General features: G+C 35.9%; 1 protein-coding gene across 1 annotated transcript; it reads right to left on the bottom strand.

Moving 5' to 3' along the window:
• LOC103524794 lies at positions 1-27,804 on the bottom strand. The gene is made up of 6 exons (XM_026820080.1): positions 27,681-27,804; positions 4,241-4,531; positions 3,259-3,405; positions 2,733-3,023; positions 329-652; positions 1-173 (listed from the first exon to the last, which is right to left on the bottom strand). The coding sequence occupies exons 1-6, from the start codon at positions 27,802-27,804 to the stop codon at positions 1-3; spliced, it is 1,350 nt and encodes a 449-aa protein (XP_026675881.1).

Raw genomic sequence — 27,804 nt, 5'->3', positions numbered from 1 at the left:
TTATTTTAACTCATTAGCATCTACAGGAGCACACTCAGGACCCACTGTGAATGTTATAGTCACATCGAATCCATCAGCATAATCTTTGAAACTGTCGAAAACCGTCATGGGAATAACTAGACAATCGCCGTTTTGAAACACAGCTAACGGGTCTTGATGGTTAGTGACAGGACCTTGAAATGTCAAAGAAACAGAAAATCATTGGCAAAAGCTCTATTCTTTAGGAATTATGATTTACCAATTTATTGTGGAAAATGTAAATATCTGCCAATTACTGAAGCCAATGGCAGTAACTTCGAGTGTTCCAACTACCCTAGATATTACTCACCAAAGTAGGAAACAACCTTGCCACGATCGTTATCATTGTTTTTCGCTTGGATTTTGTACAGATATTGGATCGAATTTAACTTGATTTCGGACACCCAAATCAAAAGCATATCCGTCTCGGCAAAACATTGCTTGGTTATATTCAAAGCAAAATATCCAGAGTCCTCATGAGAATCAGCATCAATGACAAATATCTTCTCATTGACGATGTTTTTAGATTCAATCACACTACTTTGGACGAAGAACGACACTGGGTCGTTACATGCCGTCATTTGAATTGGAATTTGAGGGTGGTCAAATTTGAAATGCGTAATCAAACCAGAAACTGAAAATAGAAGAGAAATACGTATTATAACTACTTCGTTTATTCTGCCAGAGTAAAGTCCCTTTACTCCAGCAAACTAAATACGATGGGTACCCAGAGTTAATGACAGACCACGGTTTATACGAATAAAAGTCGTTACATGCCGTCATTTGAATTGGAATTTGAGGGTGGTCAAATTTGAAATGCGTAATCAAACCAGAAACTGAAAATAGAAGAGAATACGTATTAACTACTTCGTTTATTCTGCCAGAATAAAACTTTAAACTAAAGTCCCTTTACCCCAGCAAACTAAATAAGATGGGTACCCAGAGTTAATAACAGACCACGGTTTATACGAATAAAAACCATTACAAAATCAGATTAATCTGGTGTGATTCGAACTAGTTTTTTTTTTATATATAGATATACCTATTTAAAAATAAAAAACTGTCATAATATATCATATTAGTTAGGCTTGCCAAACGTCCCGAATTGGCCGGGACAGTCCCGAATTTCAGGGGGTGTCCCGGCGTCCCGTTCAGTTTTTCATTTTGGGGCGTTTTGTCCCGAATTTCCGTTTTTGTCCGCGATTATTTTCGCGGATTTCGCGATTATGTTCGCGGATTTGGTGATTTTTTTCGCGGATTTCGCGATTATGTTCGCGGATTTGGTGATTTTTTTCGCGGATTTCGCGATTATGTTCGCGGATTTGGTGATTTTTTTCGCGGATTTCGCGATTATGTTCGCGGATTTGGTGATTTTTTTCGCGGATTTCGCGATTATGTTCGCGGATTTGGTGATTTTTTTCGCGGATTTCGCGATTATGTTCGCGGATTTGGTGATTTTTTTCGCGGATTTCGCGATTATGTTCGCGGATTTGGTGATTTTTTTCGCGGATTTCGCGATTATGTTCGCGGATTTGGTGATTTTTTTCGCGGATTTCGCGATTATGTTCGCGGATTTGGTGATTTTGTTCGCGGATTTCGCGATTATGTTCGCGGATTTCGTGATTATGTTCGCGGATTTGGCAATTTTGTTCGCGGATTTCGCGATTATGTTCGCGGATTTCGTGATTATGTTCGCGGATTTGGCAATTTTGTTCGCGGATTTCGCGATTATGTTCGCGGATTTCGTGATTATGTTCGCGGATTTGGCAATTTTGTTCGCGGATTTCGCGATTATGTTCGCGGATTTCGTGATTATGTTCGCGGATTTGGCAATTTTGTTCGCGGATTTCGCGATTATGTTCGCGGATTTCGTGATTATGTTCGCGGATTTGGCAATTTTGTTCGCGGATTTCGCGATTATGTTCGCGGATTTCGCGATTATGTTTGCTTATTTCGCGATTATGTTCGCGGATTTGGCGATTATGGTCGCGGATTTGGCGGTTTTGTTCGCGGATTTTGCGATTATGTTCGCGGATTTGGCAATTATGTTCGCGGATTCGCGTCCCGAATCGACATTTTGGATATTTGGCAAGCCTAATGCGGATTTTGCGATTATGTTCGCGGATTTGGCAACTATGTTCGCGGATTCGCGTCCCGAATCGACATTTTGGATATTTGGCAAGCCTAACATTAGTGGACTTTTAATGCATTTGAGAAAAATTTACCATGCCTAATGTAAGTTATTATAATTTTATTAGACTCACATCTACAGTCACAAGTTCGATCTATGCCAAGGTTGAAGCTATAGTCTTACATATTAGTAAGTATGTATCATGTTGGGGTTGGTTATGGCCAAGTGAAGTAATGTCAACCTGTTTGGCTTCAGATGAGAATATTATTGGTACATTTTTTTCTAGTTAAATAATTCAAATAGTTCTTATCAAAGAACAAGGCAAGTTCAGCATAGAACTCTGCATCCAGAACTATAAATGTTGTAGAGTTTGTTTTTATAATCAGCCGGTAGATACTATAAATATCTTACATACTATGAAACCATTTGAAAATTCTAATGAACCTGATGATAATGCTATAGGTTGCTAATAATATTGCTGAAGGTATATTCTTGGCACACTAATATCTAATATCCAAACATTACTTGTTCCTTGCTCACTCAAAAAGAACTTGGGATCAATTACAGCTGCAGAAAGAATTACCTGATACAAATTTATAGCAGGAGTTCAGAGGACACACAATTGGTTTGTATTTCAAGCTAGCACCGGATCTAACAGAATCCAGTGAGCTTATCGAATTCTTCTTGAACACTTCCTCGAGGATTTCATTTTCTTCTATCTCTTCAGAATAATCTGATTTCTGATCTTCAGGATCATCTGAATTCGAGACGTATGAAATATTGAGACCGGATTTTCGAGAAATCATATCAATGAATGATTTCTTGTGCTCAGGAGGCCTCAGCTTCATCGCTTTCAACTCATCAGTTGAATCATCTGTAATGGTAGTTTAACGTAAATGTTTGTTAGAACGTGGATTGCTAAAAGACAAAATAACTAACTCATGTTGGTTTTGTATATTTTTAGATAGCATTATATCTGGATACATGTGATTTATGAGCTTATAAGTAGCTTGGGATCTTCTCCCAGTCTTTCTTGAAAGGTGCTCTTGTCACAACTTTTACCACAATTGTGAATATGCATCTTCCAATGTTTTGGATTTTTTGCCAACCTTTTTCACACAGATCTCTCTCGGAGATATGGATATTTCTTTTCTTCTCTCCACCGAAAGTGTGAGGTCTCATGGAACCAGGCTGTTTGAGTTGGACCATTCTCAGACTGTCCTTACTCTTGATTGATTTGCAACATTCAAAAATGTCTGTAAGATCGAAGTAACCGAGTAATTATTTGTTCCTCAAAAACCACAATTTACCTATATCTCTTAATATGTTTGTATCTAACACTTCTGTTCAATTTTCAGGTTCAGCACAATCATCTTAAGTCTAGATTTTTTCAACAATACACGTACAACTCATTAGAATTACATAGAATTTATCTTTTGAATTCACTTTCACTTCCAAATTTACTAAAAAATAAAGTTGCTTACCCATACCTACATATTTATCACTTTTCCTTTTGCTAGACCTTTCTTAATTTTGAATTACAATAGCCCAGGACCATTATCATACAATTAAGAGAGATCATGATATACTTGGATACAGATAATAGTTTCAACCACATGTTAGTAATATGAACTATGAAACCATTTGAAAATTCTAATGAACCTGATGATAATGCTATAGGTTGCTAATAATATTGCTGAAGGTATATTCTTGGCACACTAATATCTAATATCCAAACATTACTTGTTCCTTGCTCACTCAAAAAGAACTTGGTTACATACTATGAAACCATTTGAAAATTCTAATGAACCTGATGATAATGCTATAGGTTGCTAATAATATTGCTGAAGGTATATTCTTGACACACTAATATCTAATATCCAAACATTACTTGTTCCTTGCTCACTCAAAAAGGACTTGACTATGAAACCATTTGAAAATTCTAATGAACCTGATGATAATGCTATAGGTTGCTAATAATATTGCTGAAGGTATATTCTTGGCACACTTAATATCTAATATCCAAACATTATTTGTTCCTTGCTCACTCAAAAAGGACTTGAGATCAATTACAGCTGCAGAAAGAATTACCTGATACAAATTTATAGCAGGAGTTCAGAGGACACACAATTGGTTTGTATTTCAAGCTAGCACCGGATCTAACAGAATCCAGTGAGCTTATCGAATTCTTCTTGAACACTTCCTCGAGGATTTCATTTTCTTCTATCTCTTCAGAATAATCTGATTTCTGATCTTCAGGATCATCTGAATTCGAGACGTATGAAATATTGAGACCGGATTTTCGAGAAATCATATCAATGAATGATTTCTTGTGCTCAGGAGGCCTCAGCTTCATCGCTTTCAACTCATCAGTTGAATCATCTGTAATGGTAGTTTAACGTAAATGTTTGTTAGAACGTGGATTGCTAAAAGACAAAATAACTAACTCATGTTGGTTTTGTATATTTTTAGATAGCATTATATCTGGATACATGTGATTTATGAGCTTATAAGTAGCTTGGGATCTTCTCCCAGTCTTTCTTGAAAGGTGCTCTTGTCACAACTTTTACCACAATTTTTGTATATTTTTAGATAGCATTATATCTGGATACATGTGATTTATGAGCTTATAAGTAGCTTGGGATCTTCTCCCAGTCTTTCTTGGAAGGTGCTCTTGTCACAACTTTTACCACAACGACATGGACTGCAGCAGAGATGTATGAAATGTGTGACAAATCAGGTAAAAGAAGGAAACCATGAAATACACACAACTCATATCCCAAAGATTGGAACAAGGAGACATGTAGTTAATATTGTCAACACTTGACCACTTATGACAATTCCAGATAAATATAGTGCAATAAATGTACAGATGTAATGGATATTATGACGAATACCTACATATCGGCTTTTCCAGCCTAGTAGAGTCTTTCCAAGGTGCATTTTGTCTAAATAGGAGAGAATATTTAAAAGTAAAAGATGAGTATTATAACACTCCATATCTAATGACCTTTATTTCAAAAGCATCCTAATAAAGTGTAGCACAAAGGAAGCTTAGAATGTAACCTGTTTCATTTGAAAGGCGACCTTGCAGCTGAATTGACATTCAAACATGATTCCCGTGTTAATGTAAAGCAAGAAGTATTCCTACACACATAGAAAATTGGCACATTAATCGAAACCCCGACTTTTAGGACAAGTGTTGGGATGATTGGAATGTATTTTGACTAAAGTAACTTCTTACGAAATGAACCTGGCTAATAGAACCACTCGATGATTTATTCAGACACCTTAACGCACTAGACTAGAGAATTCTAAAATAACACTCCATCTATAATGACCTTTATTTCAAAAGCATCCTAATAAAGTGTATCACAAAGGAAGCTTTGATGTAGCACAAAGGAAGCTTAGAATGTAACCTGTTTCATTTGAAAGGCGACCTTGCAGCTGAATTGACATTCAAACATGATTCCAGTGTTACAGGAGATGATCTGAATGCTCTGGGAAGATGTAGATAACTCGAGCAGTTTCATTGTTGATCTTCATGTTGCTCATTATCGGTATATTGAAACCATGAACAAGAGGGACAATAAGTGCCTCGGAGATCAAAAAGAGTTCTCACGGAAGAGTTTTAATGTTATATCCTAAACTAAAGGACATTGGCACAAAAATAAGTAAATAACTCGAGCAGTTTCATTGTTGATCTTCATGTTGCTCATTATCGGCATATTGAAACCAAGAACAAGAGGGACAATGAGTGGCTCGGGGATCAAAGGCGAAAAAGAGTTCTGCCGGAGGAGTTTTGTAAAGGACGTTGGCACAAAAATAAGTAAAGCACCTAAAAGACAACTTGTCTTGTCTGGCCTAAGAAATTTGCCTTCTAAAAATAAACTTTTGAAGTCTTTTAATTATAATACTCACCAGCTTTCGTTGAGGAAATTTGCCTTATTCAGGAAATAAACCTTTGAAGTCTAATATTCAACAGCTTTTGCTATGGGATAATTTGATAAAGGCCTTGATTTGGCCACAGAAAATCAATTTCAAGTTCTGTAATCTAATTTGATTTCAAGCGTCACAGGCTGACCAAAAACAATCATGTCGTATCGCAAAACCTGGGACGATTTGATAAAGGCTTGAGTTTGGTAATTGATTTGGCCACAGAAAATCAATTTCAAGTTCTGGAATCTCATTTCATTTCAAGGGCCACAGGCTGACCAAAAACAATCATATGTCTGCAGGTCAGGAATTGTAGGAGCAATGTTGCAAAACAGGTCAACCTTTACGACCAACAGCTTTTCAGAAAATAATCTCTAGCTCACTTGTCAAAGTTGAACAAAACTATGCAACAATGCGACCTCATCTTCTCCAGAGAATGACCAGCTCACTTGTCAAAGTTGAACAAAACTATGCAACAATGCGACCTCATCTTCTCCAGAGAATGACCATAATCCACAATGACCGCGAATCAGATTCAGGCTTTCCTTATCTGCCCCTTCACCGATGTACCTATAACCGAGAATGACCATAATCCACAATGACCGCGAATTAGATTCAGGCTTTCCTTATCTGCCCCTTCACCGATGTACCTATAACTAGAGGTATTATAAATATTAATTCAAATCAAGATGCTACTGGAAACAACACATAGCAAAACTTTCAATGTCAACATTCAACATAGCCCTGAGGAAATCAGGATAAGAAAATGGATTAGTATTAGACTAGGTGGAGATATTAAAAATGCATTCAATTATATTATTGTTCTTCAACGCGATAACCTATTTTGGTATGTTAAATGGTATCATCATTTACCTTTATGATAAGTATTCAAAGTACAAACAATATCTATCTTGATAACTCCTCATGTACACTACATAATTTGGGTATCATTTGCAACATGATCAATATTATACCAACTTTTGTAGATTTCAGACGAATACAAGTTTTCTTTAGCAGCAAATATGTGCATTATAAAATGGATTGTACTAGGTGTAAATATTAAAAATGCATTCAATTATATTATTGTTCTTCAACGCGATAACCTATTTTGGTATGTTAAACGGTATCATTATTTACCTTTATGATATTCAAAGTACAAACAATATCCATCTTGATAACTCCTCATGTACACTATATAATTTACTGTAGATAGATTGAATTTAGGTACCTTCAGAATCTTTGAATCAAATTCGTAATACATTTTTTTTTTTTTTTTAAATAATCAAAGCATGTAGTGCTTTGATTACCGTAGGTACTAACGGATTCTTACCGATCTACAACAACAGTGAGCTCTAGTCTAGTCCCGTTCAAAAACGGATTTCTAATTGGTCAAGCTTTATTAGCATGAGATCATCCTAAATCTAATCATAATCAACTGGATCAAATGGGAGAAAGATCGTGATACTGTCAATAAAAGGATCAGTTTTCTCAAAATTTTGGTAAGGTAGAGACAATACAAAGTCATTTGGGTTATGATAATTATGTATAGGTATATTATGTATTTCGACAATGTTACCTACCTACCTACCTACTCATAAGACTCACGAATATTCAAATACGATTCAAGAACAGAAATTACCCGGTTTTGTGTTGGTGATGCAAGTACACATCGCTTATTAGTATTCATTATTTTAATATGTTGTGTGTACAGTGTCAAAATTATAAATATGGCCACAAAAATTCTCTCCACTTGACGCGTTGTGTCGAAATGCAAAACATAAAGTTCATAATGTGATGAAATGTTCAAGTTGGTTTTGTTTTGGTGGACCCCATAATGTGGACATCACAACCTATCTACCTGTGTCAATTTTTTCTTGCAGTTGCAGCATTATGTTACCATTTGTGAAATTGTCTAGTGATCGTTCTTGAGTTATTCTAATAACTATAACAAATTTGACCAAGAATGTCGCTCTTTTTAAAATCTATTTCTTTCTCTTCCCCGTCAGTATTAAGTTATGTTCATTGACCATTTCACTTTCTTCCTCTCACACACTATCGGCAGTTCTATCAGTTATCCCTAGAGGATTGGCTTCAATTTTCATCACATGAGTACCTTTCTGATCACCGTAATGATGAACTTACCTATATGATTTTGTTATGTTGTAATATACCTACGTTAATACTCTTATTAGTAATATAATCACTTTCTTCCTCTCACACACTATCGGCAGTTCTATCAGTTATCCCTAGAGGATTGGCTTCAATTTTCATCACATGAGTACCTTTCTTATCACCGTAATGATGAACTTACCTATATGATTTTGTTATGTTGTAATATACCTACGTTAATACTCTTATTAAGTAGTAATATAGCCGGTGTGTTGTAGTAATCCATTTCATCCAGTCTGTTCGAGTTGTGTGTCTATAGGAGCATCAACTGGTCTTGCTACACCGCACACTTTCTTCTTCATGCTAACGAAGGCGCAAGATTCATGTAATGCATGAGGTGGGTAAGGCACGAAAGTCAATAATTACCTATGTAGATGGACTAGACGAAAGGTTAGAAACATGATAGAAGACTGATGCTGTTGGGGAAAATTGTAAAGAAAAATAGTGAAGGGGATGATGGTATGGAATTCAATATAAAGTTAGGAGAAAAGAGGAAAATGAACAGTCCAAGTCCAACAACTGAAGCCTACAGTCTAAAAAATTCGCCTATCTCAGGCAACTACAGTCAGTTGAATTCAACCAATTGTACAATTGTAATCCATAGAATTGAGATGATACTCCTGAGTAATTAAATCCTCAGTTCTTTTGTTTTCCCCGACAATGGTTACATGGAATTGATTCGGACCAGTCAGATGTCCTCAGGGTAGCAAGCAGTGACTGCAGGTGGTCGACATATAGGTTTGCCGTGGTCACATCATTCCAAGATTTCAACTCGTGAGAGAACAGTTTTTGAGGATTGACCATTGACCCGACCACGACAGTTCCGAGGTAGGTACGTTTGTAAATATTTGGCACCTACAGGTATGAAGAAGAATTTTCAGTGTGAATCTCACAATACAATAGTTCTGTGGATGATCTTTTAGCTGACTGTACTGTCAAATTAGATATGGAAAGTCAGAAGAATTTTCAGTGTGAATCTCACATTAGAATAGTTCTATGGATGATCTTTTAGCTGACTGTACTGTCAAATTAGATATGGAAAGTAAAGGATCCTCTGAAAGTGCATGCTTCAATCAATTTTCAAAATCAAATTCAGACTTTCCCTAATATGTAGATAGGTACTTGGTCACTAAGAGTGACTATCTGGTCACTAATTGTGTGACGTAGAACACACAAACATATCCTTGACATCCAGCACAGTTATGCCAACGCAACAGACACAACAGTAAACATTGGTGATCCTCATGGAGTGACTCATAACAGTGAAGACATTGTGATGAGCATGCTAAACATGATAGAGGTGTTTCTGCAAGGTGCGTTGGACATACGAACAATGAAGTGGATAATGCATGTGAGAATGGAAATCAATGGATTGTAATTTGTATTTCTAGCGCTTGCAAGCCCTTTGATTCCAAGATGCATTCTTTTGCCATCAGTCTTGTCCAGAAGGAAGAGTAAAGGGCAAGGTATTGGAAAACGCTAGAGACTGAGGCAACTAGAGTAAGTAAAGGACTTACAAATTACGTACAAAATCTGGATTCACAATATTGACATTCACAGTATGTCTTCAAAATATATCTTCTATCAACACTTTCAGGTTGTTTAACAATTCAGCTTCCAGGACCCTGGAGTTAAAAGGTTGAAATTTAATTGTTGAGGAGGTTGCTGATGGTAAATTGAAGATGAACAAAGCACAAGACGAGATGGTGAACAATTTTCTTGAAAATAAAAAGGTGGCCATTATGCAGTTCTCAATTGCCTTTTATGGAGTCCGTCTTCTGCTAAGCGTGTGGTGGTGGGGTATATTTTCCAAGACAACAGATGTTACCTATACACACACTTTACAGGCAAATAATGCGATTAAAAGCTCTACAGTAGGTATAGATAAGTATTTGTTTAAATAGGTATCTAGCACAAGAAAGGCGAAAGGCATACGAACTCAAACAATGTCAAATATGAAGTCAATTTCTTATTAATGTGAACACAACTCTGGTTAATTGATACCACTCTGATTCTGCATTAAGAACATAATGGGCGTTACCGATATTTATCATCAGGTGTATTTAAATTGATCACCAGGTAATCAGGAATCTTTTTATGACAAACTTGCTACTAATATTTCACTTGAAACTCTTGTCTCATGAATATATTCTTCACATGCTTGTAGGACGTACATGATTGATACTCTGCATGTGAGGACAGTATGTATTGCGGCATTTAGTCATGTAACGTATTCATGGAATTATCTGTATCTTAGCATTGGTATTAATGGTCTTAATCGTTTTAGGTCTCCGGGTTAATTAACGTCAAAATGTACCTACATGAGGGTATTGCTTTTTTTATGGATATTGCATGCAGAGTTTTAGTTTTGATTTTTAAATGTCACATGTCAAAATGTAGATTAATAATACAGCAATATGTTCTCGTTTTATTTAGCAGAGTTATCCGCACTGTCGGATTTAATTATTATTCAGGTTCTTAGAATTTTTCAAGTGCTCAAATCTCTGAATTCCAAAGTCTGCAGTATATTTTACAATGCTTGCAATAATTTCATAGACAAGGAGGCATGCATATTAATGTGTATCAATGCAGATTTGGCGTGTTTTATTGCTACTAAATGCAGAGTCAGGTGTTCGACTTCAAGAAGTATTCCTACACATATAGAAAATTGGCACATTAATCGAAACCCCGACTTTTAGGACAAGTGTTGGGATGATTGGAATGTATTGACTAGGTACATGTATGAAGAAAAGTTTCAATATGTTTTTCAATGAGTAATAAATTGTTCTTTGTCCAAGTAACTTCTTACGAAATAAACCTGGCTAATAGAACCACTCGATGATTTATTCAGACACCTTAACGCACTAGAGAATTCTAAAGTTTTAGGCTGAGGCATATAGGCAACTTTTCGTCACGTCTTGAACTAAATACCTAGTATCATTTTGTTCAACACTTCAGTCATACTGGATGTAATGATTGTGATGCATGAAGAGAAGACAAATAGAAATAATGAATGAGGGTTTCATGTCACCTACATATGTATTAGCCAAAATCTTCCATCAGGTAAAAGAGTCCAAAACTCTTCATTATTTTTAATAAATGAGCCACAAGATGAGAAGATGGGAGCGGGAATTTAGACAATATTATTAATAGTGTAAAGAAGTTTGCTCCGCCTTTATAAATAAGTAGCAGGTTGCCCGTGAAAATTGATCATAACTGGAGACTCGAGATCCCTTTGGATTTCGGCAAAATTCCTACCAAATTTCAGATTTCTAAGTAATAGAGCGATCAGTCTGTGAGTGAATGGATCTCCCTTTTAATAGCAAATAAGTATTAATAATTATTAACATATAGGTATGAGGTGTTACACTGAGTCTTCTAGTGTGGGGACATACCACCCTGTACCAAGTGCTTATGTATCCCGTACCCACGACCTCAACCAACTGGAAACACACGATTTGTGTGCTCTGCGCCTTTCTCCGATGACTTCTTGTCACTTGTCAACTCGTAAAGTGAGTCAATAGGTATATTTTTTCAGGAAATTGAGATACATTTTTGTGTCGTCTTGTAGGATGTGAAATGGCAGTTTTAAAGCTATTTTGACTAGCAAGGTGGTGGTAGTTATGAAACACTGATTAAATAGAATACCAGCCGAAGTAAATACATGTTTGTATGGTTAATACGTAACTAAACAATAAGTTTACAGACGTAAGCTCTCCTGATGTGCTTATGAAGAATGTTGGAGGACTGAATTTTGTAGAGAAATGGTCCATTATTTTAGAGGAAAAGTCATCAAAGAAAAAGAATACCCAGAAAATAGCCTTTGCAAAGTATGCGACTGCAAATAAAAAATAATGTGAATTGAAATATTGAATATCTATGAATGTTGGAGGACTGAATTTTGTAGAGAAATGGTCCATTATTTTAGAGGAAAAGTCATCAAAGAAAAAGAATACCCAAAAAAATAGCCTTTACAAAATATGCGACTGCAAATAAAAAATAATGAATTGAAATGTTGAATATCTATATGAGATGGCATTCGCAATGCTATAAGCATGATAAATGTAATGGCCTAACATAGAATAGGTAGGTATACATAGGTAATCTACCACCGTAAAAAAAACGTGATGGGAAAAAAATTATATGTGGACTTGAAGGTCCTCTTGATATGAGTTCAAAGGACTTATGCGTATGCTACTTTGAGTACACATACCTATAATATTGGGTATCATTTGGTCTATATGAGATGGCATTCGCAATGCTATAAGCATGATAAATGTAATGGCCTAACATAGAATAGGTATACATAGGTAATCTACCACCGTAAAAAAACGTGATGGGAAAAAAATTATATGTGGACTTGAAGGTCCTCTTGATATGAGTTCAAAGGACACATACCTATAATATTGGGTATCATTTGCAACATGATCAATATTATACCAACTTTTGTAGATTTCAGACGAATACAAGTTTTCTTTAGCAGCAAATATGTGCATGCTTTGAACTTTTATAAATACCTCTCCAATGGAAAATCGTCTACCTATGGTAAGATGTATTGTTATAGGTTCCTAGATAAGGAACTAAATGATGATTTGATGATACACTATGGATATTAAAGTTCATAATGTGATGAAATGTTCAAGTTGGTTTTGTTTTGGTGGACCCCATAATGTGGACATCACAACCTATCTACCTGTGTCAATTTTTTCTTGCAGTTGCAGCATTATGTTACCATTTGTGCTATGGATATTAGTATTGAGTTCCAAGAAGCAAGTATGAAAATGATTTGGACACAAAGTACGATATCCTCCGTAGTAAAATCATGGGAAAAATAATAATAAAATATGTAAATTACCTATCAAGCATCATCGATGTGACCCCAAATAAAGTTGCAAATTAATGATCTGCAATTGTGGTTGGAGGCGTTGTGTCGAAATGCAAAACATAAAGTTCATAATGTGATGAAATGTTCAAGTTGGTTTTGTTTTGGTGGACCCCATAATGTGGACATTACAACCTATCTACCTGTGAATATGTAAATTACCTATCAAGCATCATCGATGTGACCCCAAATAAAGTTGCAAATTAATGATCTGCAATTGTGGTTGGAGGAAAAAACACAGAAAACAAGCTGCGTCCGTCCCTCCGGGAATTTTTCAGCCTATAGTTTTTTCGTGAATAACTATAAGAAATTTGACCAAGAATGTCGCTCTTTTTAAAATCTATTTGTTTCTCTTCCCCGTCAGTATTAAGTTATGTTCATTGACCATTTCACTTTCTTCCTCTCACACGCGATTAGGTTCGCGGATTTCGCGATTAGGTTCGCGGATTTCGCGATTAGGTTCGCGGATTTCATGGATATTGGTTCGATTCGTCACAACTCAACTCAATGTGTAAAGTTTTTGTTGGTACGCAGACATTGTTGCATTTCTCCAAATTCTACGTAGGTACCTGATAAAAGAAAAGTGAAAAGTTTTCCTAAGAACTATACCTTTGTAGCCCACTTTCTGACGTGTTCATCTCACATACCTATACTCGTGCATAATCTAATACATTTTCAGACGATGAACGTCTACGTGATTTGTGATCGCATTAGAAAGGAATGAGACATTGTGATGAGCATGCTAAACAGAGGTGTTTCTGCAAGGTGCGTTGGACATACGAACAATGAAGTGGATAATGCATGTGAGAATGGAAATCAATGAATTGTAATTTGTATTTCTAGCGCTTGCAAGCCCTTTGATTCCAAGATGCGTTCTTTTGCCATCAGTCTTGTCCAGAAGGAACAGTAAAGGGCAAGGTATTGGAAAACGCTAGAGACTGAGGCAACTAGAGTAAGTAAAGGACTTACAAATTACAAAATCTGGATTCACAATATTGAGATTCACAGTATGTCTTCAAAATATATCTTCTATCAACACTTTCAGGTTGTTTAACAATTCAGCTTCTTCGATGACTCTGGAGTTAAAAGGTTGAGATTTAATTGTTGAGGAGGATGCTGATGGTAATCTGAAGATGAACAAAGCACAAGACGAGATGGAGAACAATTTTCTTGAAAATAAAGGTGGCCATTATGCAGTTCTCAATTTTATTGCCTTTTATGGAGTCCGTCTTCTGCTAAGCGTGTGGGGGTGGGGTATATTTTCCAAGACAACAGATGTTACCTATACACACACCTTACAGGCAAATAATGCGATTAAAAGCTCTACAGTAGGTATAGGTAAGTATTTGTTTAAATAGGTATCTAGCACAAGAAAGGCGAAAGGCATACGAACTCAAACAATGTCAAATGTATTAATGTGTCTAATAAGTAAAGAAACTAAATTTGCTGACAGATTTTTAGTGATGGAGATTGGAGACTATCAAATATTCAGACCGATGAACACTCATGTATATTCGATACAAATACCTTTATGGAGTCCGTCTTCTGCTAAGCGTGTGGGGGTGGGGTATATTTTCCAAGACAACAGATGTTACCTATACACACACCTTACAGGCGAATAATGCGATTAAAAGCTCTACAGTAGGTACCTATAGATAAGTATTTGTTTAAATAGGTATCTAGCACAAGAAAGGCGAAAGGCATACGAACTCAAACAATGTCAAATATGAAGTCAATTTCTTATTAATGTGAACACAACTCTGGTTAATTGATACCACTCTGATTCTGCATTAAGAACATAATGGGCGTTACCGATATTTATCATCAGGTGTATTTAAATTGATCACCAGGTAATCAGGAATTGTGAACACAACTCTGGTTAATTGATACCACTCTGATTCTGCATTAAGAACATAATGGGCGTTACCGATATTTATCATCAGGTGTATTGAAATTGATCACCAGGTAATCAGGAACACTCTGGTTAATTGATACCACTCTGATTCTGCATTAAGAACATAATGGGCGTTACCGATATTTATCATCAGGTGTATTTAAATTGATCGCCAGGTAATCAGGAACCTTTTTATGACAAACTTGCTACTGCTTACTTATTCTTCAGTGATAAATTAGAATATTTCGTTATCAGAGCTTTGCCTTAATATTTCACTTGAAACTCTTTTACTTATTCGTGATAAACTCATTAGAATATTTCGTTATCAGAGCTTTGCCCTAATATTTCACTTGAAACTCTTGTCTCATGAATATACCTATTCTTCACATGCTTGTAGGACGTACATGATTGATACTCTGCATGTGAGGACAGTATGTATTGCGGCATTTAGTCATGTAACGTATTCATGGAATTATCTGTATCTTAGCATTGGTATTAATGGTCTTAATCGTTTCAGGTCTCCGGGTTAATTAACGTCAAAAAGGTACCTACATCCTACATGAGGGTATTGCTTTTTTTAATGGATATTGCATGCAGAGTTTTAGTTTTGATTTTTAAATGTCACATGTCAAAATGTAGATTAATAATACAGCAATATGTTCTCGTTTTATTTAGCAGTGTTATCCGCATCGTCGCGTTGGATTTAATTATTAGTTCAGCAGGTTCTTAGAATTTTTCAAGTGCTCAAATCTCTCAATTCCAAAGTCTGCAATATATTTTCCAATGCTTGCAATAATTTCATAGACAAGGAGGCATGCATATTAATGTGTATCAATGCAGATTTGGCGTGTTTTATTGCTACCAAATGCAGTCAGGTGTTCGACTTCAAGAAGTATTCCTACACACATAGAAAATTGGCACATTAATCGAAACCCCGACTTTTAGGACAAGTGTTGGGATGATTGGAATGTAAATCAGTATAACAGTCCATATCTATAATGACCTTTATTTCAAAAGCATCCTAATAAAGTGTATCACAAAGGAAGCTTTGACTTAGAATTTAACCTGTTTCATTTGAAAGGCGACCTTGCAGCTGAATTGACATTCAAACATGATTCCCGTGTTAATATAAAACAGATGATCTGAATGCTCTGGGAAGATGTAGATAATAACTCGAGCAGTTTCATTGTTGATCTTCATGTTGCTCATTATCGGCATATTGAAACCAAGAACAAGAGGGACAATGAGTGGCTCGGAGATCAAAGGCGAAAAAGAGTTCTCCCGGAAGAGTTTTGTAAAGGACGTTGGCACAAAAATAAGTAAAGCACGCACCTAAAAGACAACTTGTCTTGTCTGGCCTAATAAATTTGCCTTCTAAAAATGAACTTTTGAAGTCTTTTAATTATAATACCCACCAGCTTTCGTTATCCTACACATATAGAAAATTGGCACATTAATCGAAACCCCGACTTTTAGGACAAGTGTTGGGATGATTGGAATGTATTGACTAGGTACATGTATGAAGAAAAGTTTCAATATGTTTTTCAATGAGTAATAAATTGTTGTTTGTCCAAATAACTTCTTACGAAATGAACCTGGCTAATAGGACCACTCGATGATTTATTCAGACACCTTAACGCACTAGAGAATTCTAAAGTTTTAGGCTGAGGCATATAGGCAACTTTTCGTCACGTCTTGAACTAAATACCTAGTATCATTTTGTTCAACACTTCAGTCATACTGGATGTAATGATTGTGCTCATGGAACCAGGCTGTTTGAGTTGGACCATTCTCAGACTGTCCTTACTCTTGATTGATTTGCAACATTCAAAAATGTCTGTAAGAATGAAGTAACTGAGTATATTGTAATGCATGCATGAAGAGAAGACATATAGAAATAATGAATGAGGGTTTCATGACACCTATTAGCCAAAATCTCCCATCAGGTAAAAGAATCCAAAACTCTTCATTATTTTTAATAAATGAGCCACAAGATGAGAAGATGGGAGCGGGAATTGGGACAATATTATTAATGGTGTAAAGAAGTTTGCTCCGCCTTTATAAATAAATTTTTTCAACAATACACGTACAACTCATTAGAATTACATAGACTTTATCTTTTGAATTCACTTTCACTTCCAAATTTACTAAAAAATAAAGTTTGCTTACCCATACCTATTTATCACTTTTCCTTTTGCTAGACCTTTCTTAATTTTGAATCACAATAGCCCAGGACCATTACCATACATTAAGAGAGATCATGATATACTTGGATACAGATAATAGTTTCAACCACATGTATTGTTAGTAATATGGATTTGAACATTTAGTAGGTTAATTGATCTTGCCTGGACCATAGGTATGGTATTAGTAGATAAGAATTATCATATTTATCATACATGCCTACTAACCATGTACCTGTGTGGTGACATTGGTGGAAGCTAACATTCTTCTGAACTTGTCTATCATTAGCATAATCATGATGGAGGCAGGGCTTCAACATTTGAAAGAAAAATATGATGTCATATGGAAGAAAATCTCGTTGTAGATTTTAGAAGCCGATATTGGGCCCGATTTCTTTGCTTTGAACTTTTCAGGCCTGGTTCAAATCCAAGGATCACCAGTAAACTTCATTATTACTGAAAGAAGTCACCAAATTTAGGTTTTAGGTCCCATATGGACTCCAGGTCCTTATGGGAAGTTCAAGAAGTCCAGGACTCCGTAATACAATTAGTTATCTTTTGATACCTGAACTACCAATACTCGTAGGTGCCAAATAAGTAGATATCTACTTAATTCTTCAAGTTCGAGTCACATGCCCGCAGTCAAATCACCCAGTCATTCCTCAATGTCAACTAGAATGAACCAGCAAATTTCAAAGTCACTGTCAATCGTTAATGACCTATGATAATAGGTTTTGTCAATTCATTCACCAACCAATAATCACCACCTACATACGAGTCACGATGAAAAAGCTTTCAATACCTCTCAATTTGAATGATAAAGAAATTGTATCTATTAAGTTATTAACTAAGCGACAAAATATACACTTCTGCAAATCATTTGGCAGTAACAAGTGCTAATATTGACTCTGATCTGACCACATAATCAAAATTATGCACACTTGAAGTTAGATCAGAGAAAAGGATGGGCTTCTTTCGAGTGACAGATTGTTAATCGTCAATTTGGACAAATGCAGGGTTTTGCAATAATTTTCCAAATTTCATTGAGAACGGTCTTTTAACAAATCAAAATGAATTCAATAAACCTCGTAAAATAAGGATGTAGGAAGAATGCAATTAAAGATCATACAGACTGACTGTATCCACATGCTTATTGTTTACCTACATAAATTCGGTTTAAATCATGACCAAACGAACTCTAAAGACCAGGAAAATACAATACCTAATGTTAAGTCAGACATTAAGGCACCTTATACAAATATTTATCAAGAAAAACTTGAATGGAGACCTTCACAATTGGTTATGGGAACTAATAAATCAGCTCTTGTCACAAACCAATTGGCCTACCAATATCTATCGGTTCCACAAGTGGTTTGATCAAACTTTGAACTTGGAGTTCAGAATCAAATAATGACTAATAAAGTCTTGGGACTTCCATATTTTTAAGAACTGGAAGATTGGACAGAGTTACTTATAATATATTATTATCTAAGGAGGGTGCCTTCCTTAGTCGATTCATATAATTCAAACCATTTACCATTTTCAATTCTTGCTTTTGTCCTTAATAAAGCAGAAGGAGAGGATTTGACTTTATTATGTTAAGGCGGTATCTTCCTGATCCCTTGTGTACCGCGTCCATTTTTGTTTAATACGATTGCATTGCCAAGGTATGTGATTGTTTACCAATAACTATTAGCATTCAGCATTGGAATTGCCGAACAATGAACAGCCAAAGTCCCCTTCATATTCCAGATCTTGTGCAAAGGAATTAGATCTAAGATTCAAGCACAACATAAGATACCAAAGTATCTATTAGGTACCTAGAACCTAATCCTGTCCTAGTATAGGTACCTATGTTGCATTGCCAAGGTATGTGATTGTTTACCAATAACTATTAGCATTCAGCATTGGAATTGCCGAACAATGAACAGCCAAAGTCCCCTTGATATTCCAGATCTTGTGCAAAGGATTCAAAGTTCAAACGTTTCATTCAAACTCGTTATGCGTGGTAACTCAATGGAATCGGTTTAAGGTTGGGAAATTCACGCGTTAGTAAGGCTAATTACGTGTAACCAGATAATCCCTCTCATTATGCTAAATAGTCAGCTGGTGTGCTGTGGTGTGTGTCAGAATCGGTACTGACTCGTTATGCGTGGTAACTCAATGGAATCGGTTTAAGGTTGGGAAATTCACGCGTTAATAAGGCTAATTACGTGTAACCAGATAATCTCTCTCATTATGCTAAATAGTCAACTGGTGTGCTGTGGTGTGTGTCAGAATCGGTACTCTACCGATCCATGTTCAGTACCCGGGTATGGTGAAACTTCTGTAATAAAATGGTCAAGAATACTAAGGTAGATACAAGAAGGGATAGCCAGAGAACGGGCCTTTAATACCCAGTAGTGGATAGAGAAGGGACCTTTGAGCAGCAGTAGACAGATGATTGCTGATTGAGTGGTTCTTCTATTGAGCATTATCTATATCTAGGAAGGGATAGCCAGAGAACGGGCCTTTAATACCCAGTAGTGGATAGAGAAGGGACCTTTGAGCAGCAGTAGACAGATGATTGCTGATTGGGTGGTTCTTCTATTGAGCATTATCTATATCTAGGTATTGCTTTGATAAAATTGTCTCTCAAGATGTACCTACTTTACCTTGATACCGAGATTTTTCCAGATCTACCACAACTGTGAATTTATGAAATTTGAAATAATAATCTGAGAAAGATTACTTCGCAAAATTGACAAGTGAAGAGTGTTAGAGAACTGAAGAGTACGATCTCTGTGGAATCATTGGTTTAATTTCTTGGATTTCATTTCACCTTATGCTGATTAATCTGACTATTGTTTGCATATTTCCAGCTTACAGGATCAACTCATAGTCTTCTAACTTCAGAGGGAGATTTGAAGATGTCGAAGGCATTGTTTGAATCCTGTATGGTGTGTATGAAATTGGCGACCTTTGTCTAGTTTTGCGCTAATGGAAGAATAAATTTGAATTTGGCATTGGCGATCAATATCCTGATCCTCCTTTTATTCCTGACTATCATCAATAACTATTATTGGTAAGTTGGTGTCACTAGTAAGGATACTGAGGATATTGAATTTAGTCCCCTAGTTTCCCCACCTGCCTCGCCTGGGGAAAAAAATTGCGGATAACATGCGATCAATATCCTGATCCTCCTTCAATATCCTGATCCCTATCATCAATAACTATTATTGGTAAGTTGGTGTCATTAGTAAGGATACTGAGGATATTGAATTTAGTCCCCTAGTTTCCCCACCTGCCTCGCCTGGGGAAAAAATTGCGGATAACACAGCCACCTTGTCTTTTATAAATATTCGTGAACACAATTTTTAATGTCCTAAGCAAGACATTTCATGAAATTCTACTGAATTCTCAATAATTATTTATTCTATTGAATACGAGAACAAAGTCTTCATCTAGATCAGACATTGTGTTTTGAACTATTACCTAACACCAAACAAATTAAAACTATGGGTTTTCGATATTGAAAACCAGAGTTATCGACAAGTGTTTTCATTTGGAACAAAGTCTTCATCTAGATCAGACATTGTGTTTTGAACTATTACCTAACACCAAACAAATTAAAACTATGAGTTTTCGATATTGAAAGCCAGAGCTATCGGATAATTTCGTTCAGCTTTCTGCTTCATGGCCAAATTTTACATGATGGGATCTGTTGTGGGGAACATTCGTGGGTTTACCCAGGTGGTAATGGTAACCAACATCAATAGTTTGGCACAATCTCCTTCGGACAAGGATACTGAAGCTACCTGCCCATTTTCAGTATGGGCAGTACCTAAAATTCTTAGGAGGAAACATGAGACTCAGGATATTTCTGTCAAAAATTTTGCAAGAGTCTTCTTTTATCTCCATACCTTAATCCAGTTGTGTACCTTATTCAATGTTTGCTCTAAATAGGTACTTTCGTTCTACCTCTTTGTTACGTTGCCGTTGCTAAGATTGTATTTGTTACCATAATAGCTAATGAATTTCTTTCTACCTTTACTTTCTTTGGTGATTTAAGAATCCAGTGAATAATGAAATTAGATCTAGATTCAAGCACAACATAAAGATACCAAAGTATCTATTAGGTACCTAGAACCTAATCCTGTCCTAGTATAGGTACCTATCTATCTACGTACCTACCTATTACCTACTCCATTGTGATAGGTACAAGTAGTCCAATTTCATTCCTTTATCAATTTACTTCCCCAGTTCTTGCTTTTGAGCTTACCCGGAATAAGTTCAGTTTGTTTCTTCAACACACATTATAAGTAATAGATTTGAAAATCCCCAAAGGAACTAAAATTTCTAACTTGATTTTTTGAATCATTAGGCACATAGGAGTTTTCAGATATTGCTCCAATTTCATTCCTTTATCAATTTACTTCCCCAGTTCTTGCTTTTGAGCTTACCCGGAATAAGTTCAGTTTGTTTCTTCAACACACATAAAATAGATTTGAAAATCCCCAAAGAAACTTAAATTTCTAACTTGATTTTTTGAATCATTAGGCACATAGGAGTTTTCAGATATTTCTCTCTCTCTCTCTCTCTCTCTCTCTCTCTCTCTCTCTCTCTCTCTGCTGAAGATGATCTAATAATGCACTTGCCTGATTATGTAAAGGGTAAGACCCTAGCGCATGATCATATAAAGATCATTCTAGTCATAAGTGTAGTGTAATTATGCTGAAATGCCCACTTTCAAAAAGCCACCTTTTCCACGAGGAAGCATTCTGCTCAACTCTCTCTCTCTCTCTCTCTCTGCTGAAGATGATCTAATAATGCACTTGCCTGATTATGTAAAGGGTAAGACCCTAGCGCATGATCATTTAAAGACCATTCCAGTCATAAGTGTAGTGTAATTATGCTGAAATGCCCACTTTCAAAAAGCCACCTTTTCCACGAGAAAGCATTATACTCAGGTCTCTCTCTGCTGAAGATGATCTAATGATGCACTTGCCTGATTATGTAAAGGGTAAGACCCTAGCGCATGATCATTTAAAGATCATTTCAGTCATAAGTGTAGTGTAATTATGCTGAAATGACCACTTTCAAAAAGCCACCTTTTCCACGAGAAAGCATTCTGCTCAGATCGATCAAACGGAATCAGATCAATTACAATTTCATTAATCAAGAAGTGGATTGAAACGTAAACAAATATGGAGAGAATTGTAAAGCGTACAATGAAAGTTCGAGAAATAAATCAAAGTTTGATTCGGAAGATCACAGAGGTTAACTTGTAATTGATTCTGTGCGGAACTGGTTCGAAGTGAAACCTCTGTGGATTTGAAGTTGACTTTTGATGACTTGGAATGAAATTGTAAAGAATGAAGTGATAGTATCCGAAAGAAAGCAAGGGAATGCGAAGAGATAGCAGAATTTTCGACGTAGAAACGACTGTATAGGTTGTAAGGTTAGTTTTACCATACGTTGGTATGACTTGAATTAAATGAATACCTAGGAGTGAGTAGGTATATTGATCTTTTGGTAGAAGATCGTCTTTGAATTTCGAGGATTTCACTTGGTCAATAGCAGGTGGATATCTGGTTGAATTGGTTGTCCGAATTCTCTCCTTCTCCTCCCGTTCAAACGACGGGTTTGTAGTTTTGGTGTGTAATGAGGGTGAGAGAAATGTGAGTGAGAGAGAGAAAGACAGAGAGAGAGAGAGAGAGAGCACATAACTGATAAAGACAAATATTTACTTACAGTTACAGTAGACAGAATGTGAAATATGATTGGAAATTGTACCTCGGATAAACTTGATCCAGTATATCAATCTGACTGCAACGCTTGACCTATTCCATTCAAAATACCTGAAGGTGCTATACCAACCACTGTATTTATGTACCTATGTAATAATTGTTAAGCAAGCTATTAGTTATTGGGGAAAAATAGGACCAAATGTTCGGTTCACGATACTTAGGACAGTAGTACTGTCGGTAATCGTGGATTTAACCGATTTCACAGTTGATTATCCGATTATCTCCCTAATCTACATATTTTTCGCGTTAGCTCTGTGTAAGAAACTAAGAATATAAGGATTATTATAAGGTGATCTAGGAAAGTATCTCATATTGGTTTGTGTGTACTAGAAAAAATATTGATATTGGATTATTTGGTGATAGAATTAAGTGTGTCACGCAATGTAATCCATGCATAATCATTATTTAGTTGTGGGCGTAGAGGTGTTTCAAGTACTTTATCAGCTAGTAGCATTTTATCTATACATGTAATGTCAATACTAGTTAATACTACACATACTTAACCACCTACTACCCTACCCAAGAGTTTCTGATAATTATGTAGAAGACTACAAGTAGCCTATGGATAAAAGTATCCTTTGGTAAGAGATAGCAGAATTTTCGACGTAGAAACGACTGTATAGGTTGTAAGGTTAGGTTTACCATACGTTGGTATGACTTGAATTAAATGAGTACCTAGGAGTGAGTAGGTATATTGATCTTTTGGCAGAAGATCGTCTTTGAATTTCGAGGATTTCACTTAGTCAATAGCAGGTGGATATCTGGTTGAATTGGTTGTCCGAATTCTCTCCTTCTCCTCCCGTTCAAAGGACGGGTTTGTAGTTTTGGTGTGTAATGAGGGTGAGAGAAATGTGAGTGAGTGAGAGAGAGAGCACATAACTGATAAAGACAAATATTTACTTATAGTTACAGTAGACATAATCTACATATTTTTCGCGTTAGCTCTGTGTAAGAAACTAAGAATATAAGGATTATAAGGTGATCTAGGAAAGTATCTCATATTGGTCTGTGTCTACTAGAAAAAATATTGATATTGGATCATTTGGTGATAGAATTAGGTATGTCACGCAATGTAATCCATGCATAATCATTATTTAGTTGTAGGCGTAGAGGTGTTTCAAGTGCTTTATCAGCTAGTAGCATTTTATCTATACATGTAATGTCAATAGTAGTTAATACCACACATACTTAAACACCTACTACCCTACCCAAGACCCAAGAGTTTCTGCACAGAAACCATGACATCACCTTGACAGTTCAGTTAGAATTTTATTGTGTAACAGCAATGAATGTCATGTCTGTATAACTATCTATATTTCCAGTCAAATAGTCATGAAGTCTGATGAGAAAGAGAGAGAGAGAGAGAGAGAGAGTAAAAGAAAGAGGGAAAGAAAAGAGGATTGATAGACATAAGAAGAGGAAGGAGTATGAGAAGGAGAGACCAAAAGGTTGGTTTCTTGCAGACTACAAACTTATCTACCAATATTGCAAACATGCAATAGAAGGAGAGACCAAAAGGTTGGTTTCTTGCAGACTACAAACTTATCTACCAATATTGCAAACATGCAATTAATAAACCTAAACCAAAATGTATATATAGACCTGTAGGGCACCTATTAGATGAGAAGGAGAGACCAAAAGGTTGGTTTCTTGCAGACTACAAACTTATCTACCAATATTGCAAACATGCAATTAATAAACCTAAACCAAATTGTATACAGACCTGTAGGGCACCTATTAGATCTCAATATTTTCATGGATCAATCTACAAGATTCAACCCTCAAAGTAATATTACCCTTAGCCTTCTCAATGGTAACATTGGGATACCAACATGATGTGCGGAACAGTATGTTCATATTCTGTTCAGCACATTCCATGGTTCCGTGATTTTGTCAGGAGCTGCTCTGATTAGTTTGAGGCGAAGTACATTATAATTAGTAGATCCTCATATTCTGTTCAGCACATTCCATGGTTCCGTGATTTTGTCAGGAGCTGCTCTGATTAGTTTGAGGCGAAGTACATTATAATTAGTATTAGTGCAATAAGACCCCAGCAATCTGCCAAGATGAAGCAAAAGACCTCCAATATCGGACGATTTCGACAGAGCTCGTTATAAAAACTTGATAGCAAATAGCTAGATAGACACTCTGATAATATCTGGTATAAAAGACCTCCAATATCGGACGATTTCGACAGAGCTCGTTATAAAAACTTGATAGCAAATAGCTAGATAGACACTCTGATAATATCTGTATGTTGTATATCTAATGAAGCAAAAGACCTCCAATATCGGACGATTTCGACAGAGCTCGTTATAAAAACTTGATAGCAAATAGCTAGATAGACACTCTGATATTATCTGGTAAGTTGTATATCTATTTGTCTATCTATGATAACCTATAGTACCTGGGTTTGTAAGCGAAAGACTTTGGAATGTAGCTACTGGCGATGCGCGATGTAATATGAAATGACCGGATACCGTAAACTGGTCGACAAATGGGTAGGACACCAGTAATTAATTGCTTTTTTTATGTTTATGTAATTTACAAGCACCTAAGTATAAACTAACTATGTAATTCGTTATGATCTTCGGATTTAGAGGAACCAACTGATAAAAGTGATTTTAGCTGATAAAGCAGAAACATACAGGTAAGAAGATAGATCCTAGTAATCCTACATAGATCACAAACTAACTATGTAATTCGTTATGATCTTCGGATTTAGAGGAACCAACTGATAAAAGTGATTAGCTGATAAAGCAGAAACATACAGGTAAGAAGATAGATCCTAGTAAGCCTACATAGATCACTATGTGATGTCTGCTCTCAAATCTTTAAAAAAAGTTTTAGGTTCTTCAAAGAATTTCTATTTCTATCAAATTTGAAGTTTATAATGTCCTGATCAAAAGCAGACCACCAGGCAAAATCTATTTGCTGCCCACGTTTAATCCAGTTTTCCACTTTTTACGAGATCAATTAAAATTATTCATGAGCATACTTGATCAATCAATTTTGTTTCTTGTTTTTGACCTTGTTTCCCCAATATTCTAAAATCGTTATGATCTTCGGATTTAGAGGAACCAACTGATAAAAGTGATTAGCTGATAAAGCAGAAACATACAGGTGAGAAGATAGATCCTAGCATCCTAGTAATCCTACATGTGATGTCTGCTCTCAAATCTTTAAAAAAAGTTTCAGGTTCTTCAAAGAATTTCTATTTCTATCAAATTTGAAGTTTATAATGTCCTGATCAAAAGCAGACCACCAGGCAAAATCTACATATTTGCTGCCCACGTTTAATCCAGTTTTCCACTTTTTACGAGATCAATTAAAATTATTCATGAGCATACTTGATCAATCAATTTTGTTTCTTGTTTTTGACCTTGTTTCCCCCAATATTCTAAAAACCACCATTGGACATTTAATATCAAATTTCAAGGCCGCAAATCAGCCAGGTATAATGTCCTACGCAAGACATTTCATGAAATTCTACTGAATTCTCAATAATTATTTATTCTATTGAATATTTGATCCAGTATATCAATCTGACTGCAACGCTTGACCTATTCCATTCAAAATACCTGAAGGTGCTATACCAACCACTGTATTTATGGATCAATCAATTTTGTTTCTTGTTTTTGACCTTGTTTCCCCCAATATTCTAAAAACCACCATTGGACATTTAATATCAAATTTCAAGGTCGCAAATCAGCCAGGTAGGTATAATGTGGTAGTTTTACGAACTTTAACCATGTACCTGTGTGGTGACATTGGTGGAAGCTAACATTCTTCTGAACTTGTCTATCATTAGCATAATCATGATGGAGGCAGGGCCTCAACATTTGAAAGAAAAATATGATGTCATATGGAAGAAAATCTCGTTGTAGATTTTAAGAGAAGCCGATATTGGGCCCGATTTCTTTGCTTTGAACTTTTCAGGCCTGGTTCAAATCCAAGGATCACCAGTAAACTTCATTATTACTGAAAGAAGTCACCAAATTTAGGTTTTAGGTCCCATATGGACTCCAGGTCCTTATGGGAAGTTCAAGAAGTCCAGGACTCCGTAATACAATTAGTTATCTTTTGATACCTGAACTACCAATCATTAGTACTCGTAGGTATAATCTACATATTTTTCGCGTTAGCTCTGTGTAAGAAACTAAGAATATAAGGATTATAAGGTGATCTAGGAAAGTATCTCATATTGGTTTGTGTCTACTAGAAAAAATATTGATATTGGATCATTTGGTGATAGAATTAAGTGTGTCACGCAATGTAATCCATGCATAATCATTATTTAGTTGTAGGCGTAGAGGTGTTTCAAGTACTTTATCAGCTAGTAGCATTTTATCTATACATGTAATGTCAATAGTAGTTTATACCATACATACTTAAACACCTACTACCCTACCCAAGACCCAAGAGTTTCTGATATATGTAGAAGACTACAAGTAGGTAGCCTATAGGTAAAAGTATCCTTTGGTTGATACACTTGTGGCATGTGAAGAACTTGTCTTTAAGTGATTCGCATGCAGTAAAGTATCCTTTGGTTGATACACTTGTGGCATGTGAAGAACTTGTCTTTAAGTGATTCGCATGCAGATATCCAGCAATAAAATTGATAAGTACCTACATAGTTACATAAATTTTCTTCATTTTACTCGTAATTAACTATTACTGATGCTCTTGTTAACTCTCAATCTCATGTGTATTAAATCTTTCATCTTGATAGTTACACCTACCTTAGGGGTGGAGTACACGAGGTGATCTTTGGAATGTTGGGCGCCAATACACTTGTCCAT

The sequence above is a fragment of the Diaphorina citri genome, unplaced genomic scaffold (assembly GCF_000475195.1).
Source record: "Diaphorina citri unplaced genomic scaffold, Diaci psyllid genome assembly version 1.1 scaffold120, whole genome shotgun sequence".
Classification (NCBI taxonomy): domain Eukaryota; kingdom Metazoa; phylum Arthropoda; class Insecta; order Hemiptera; family Psyllidae; genus Diaphorina; species Diaphorina citri.
Note: the sequence above shows the minus strand (reverse complement) of the source record. Positions and strands in the feature narration are given on the sequence as shown.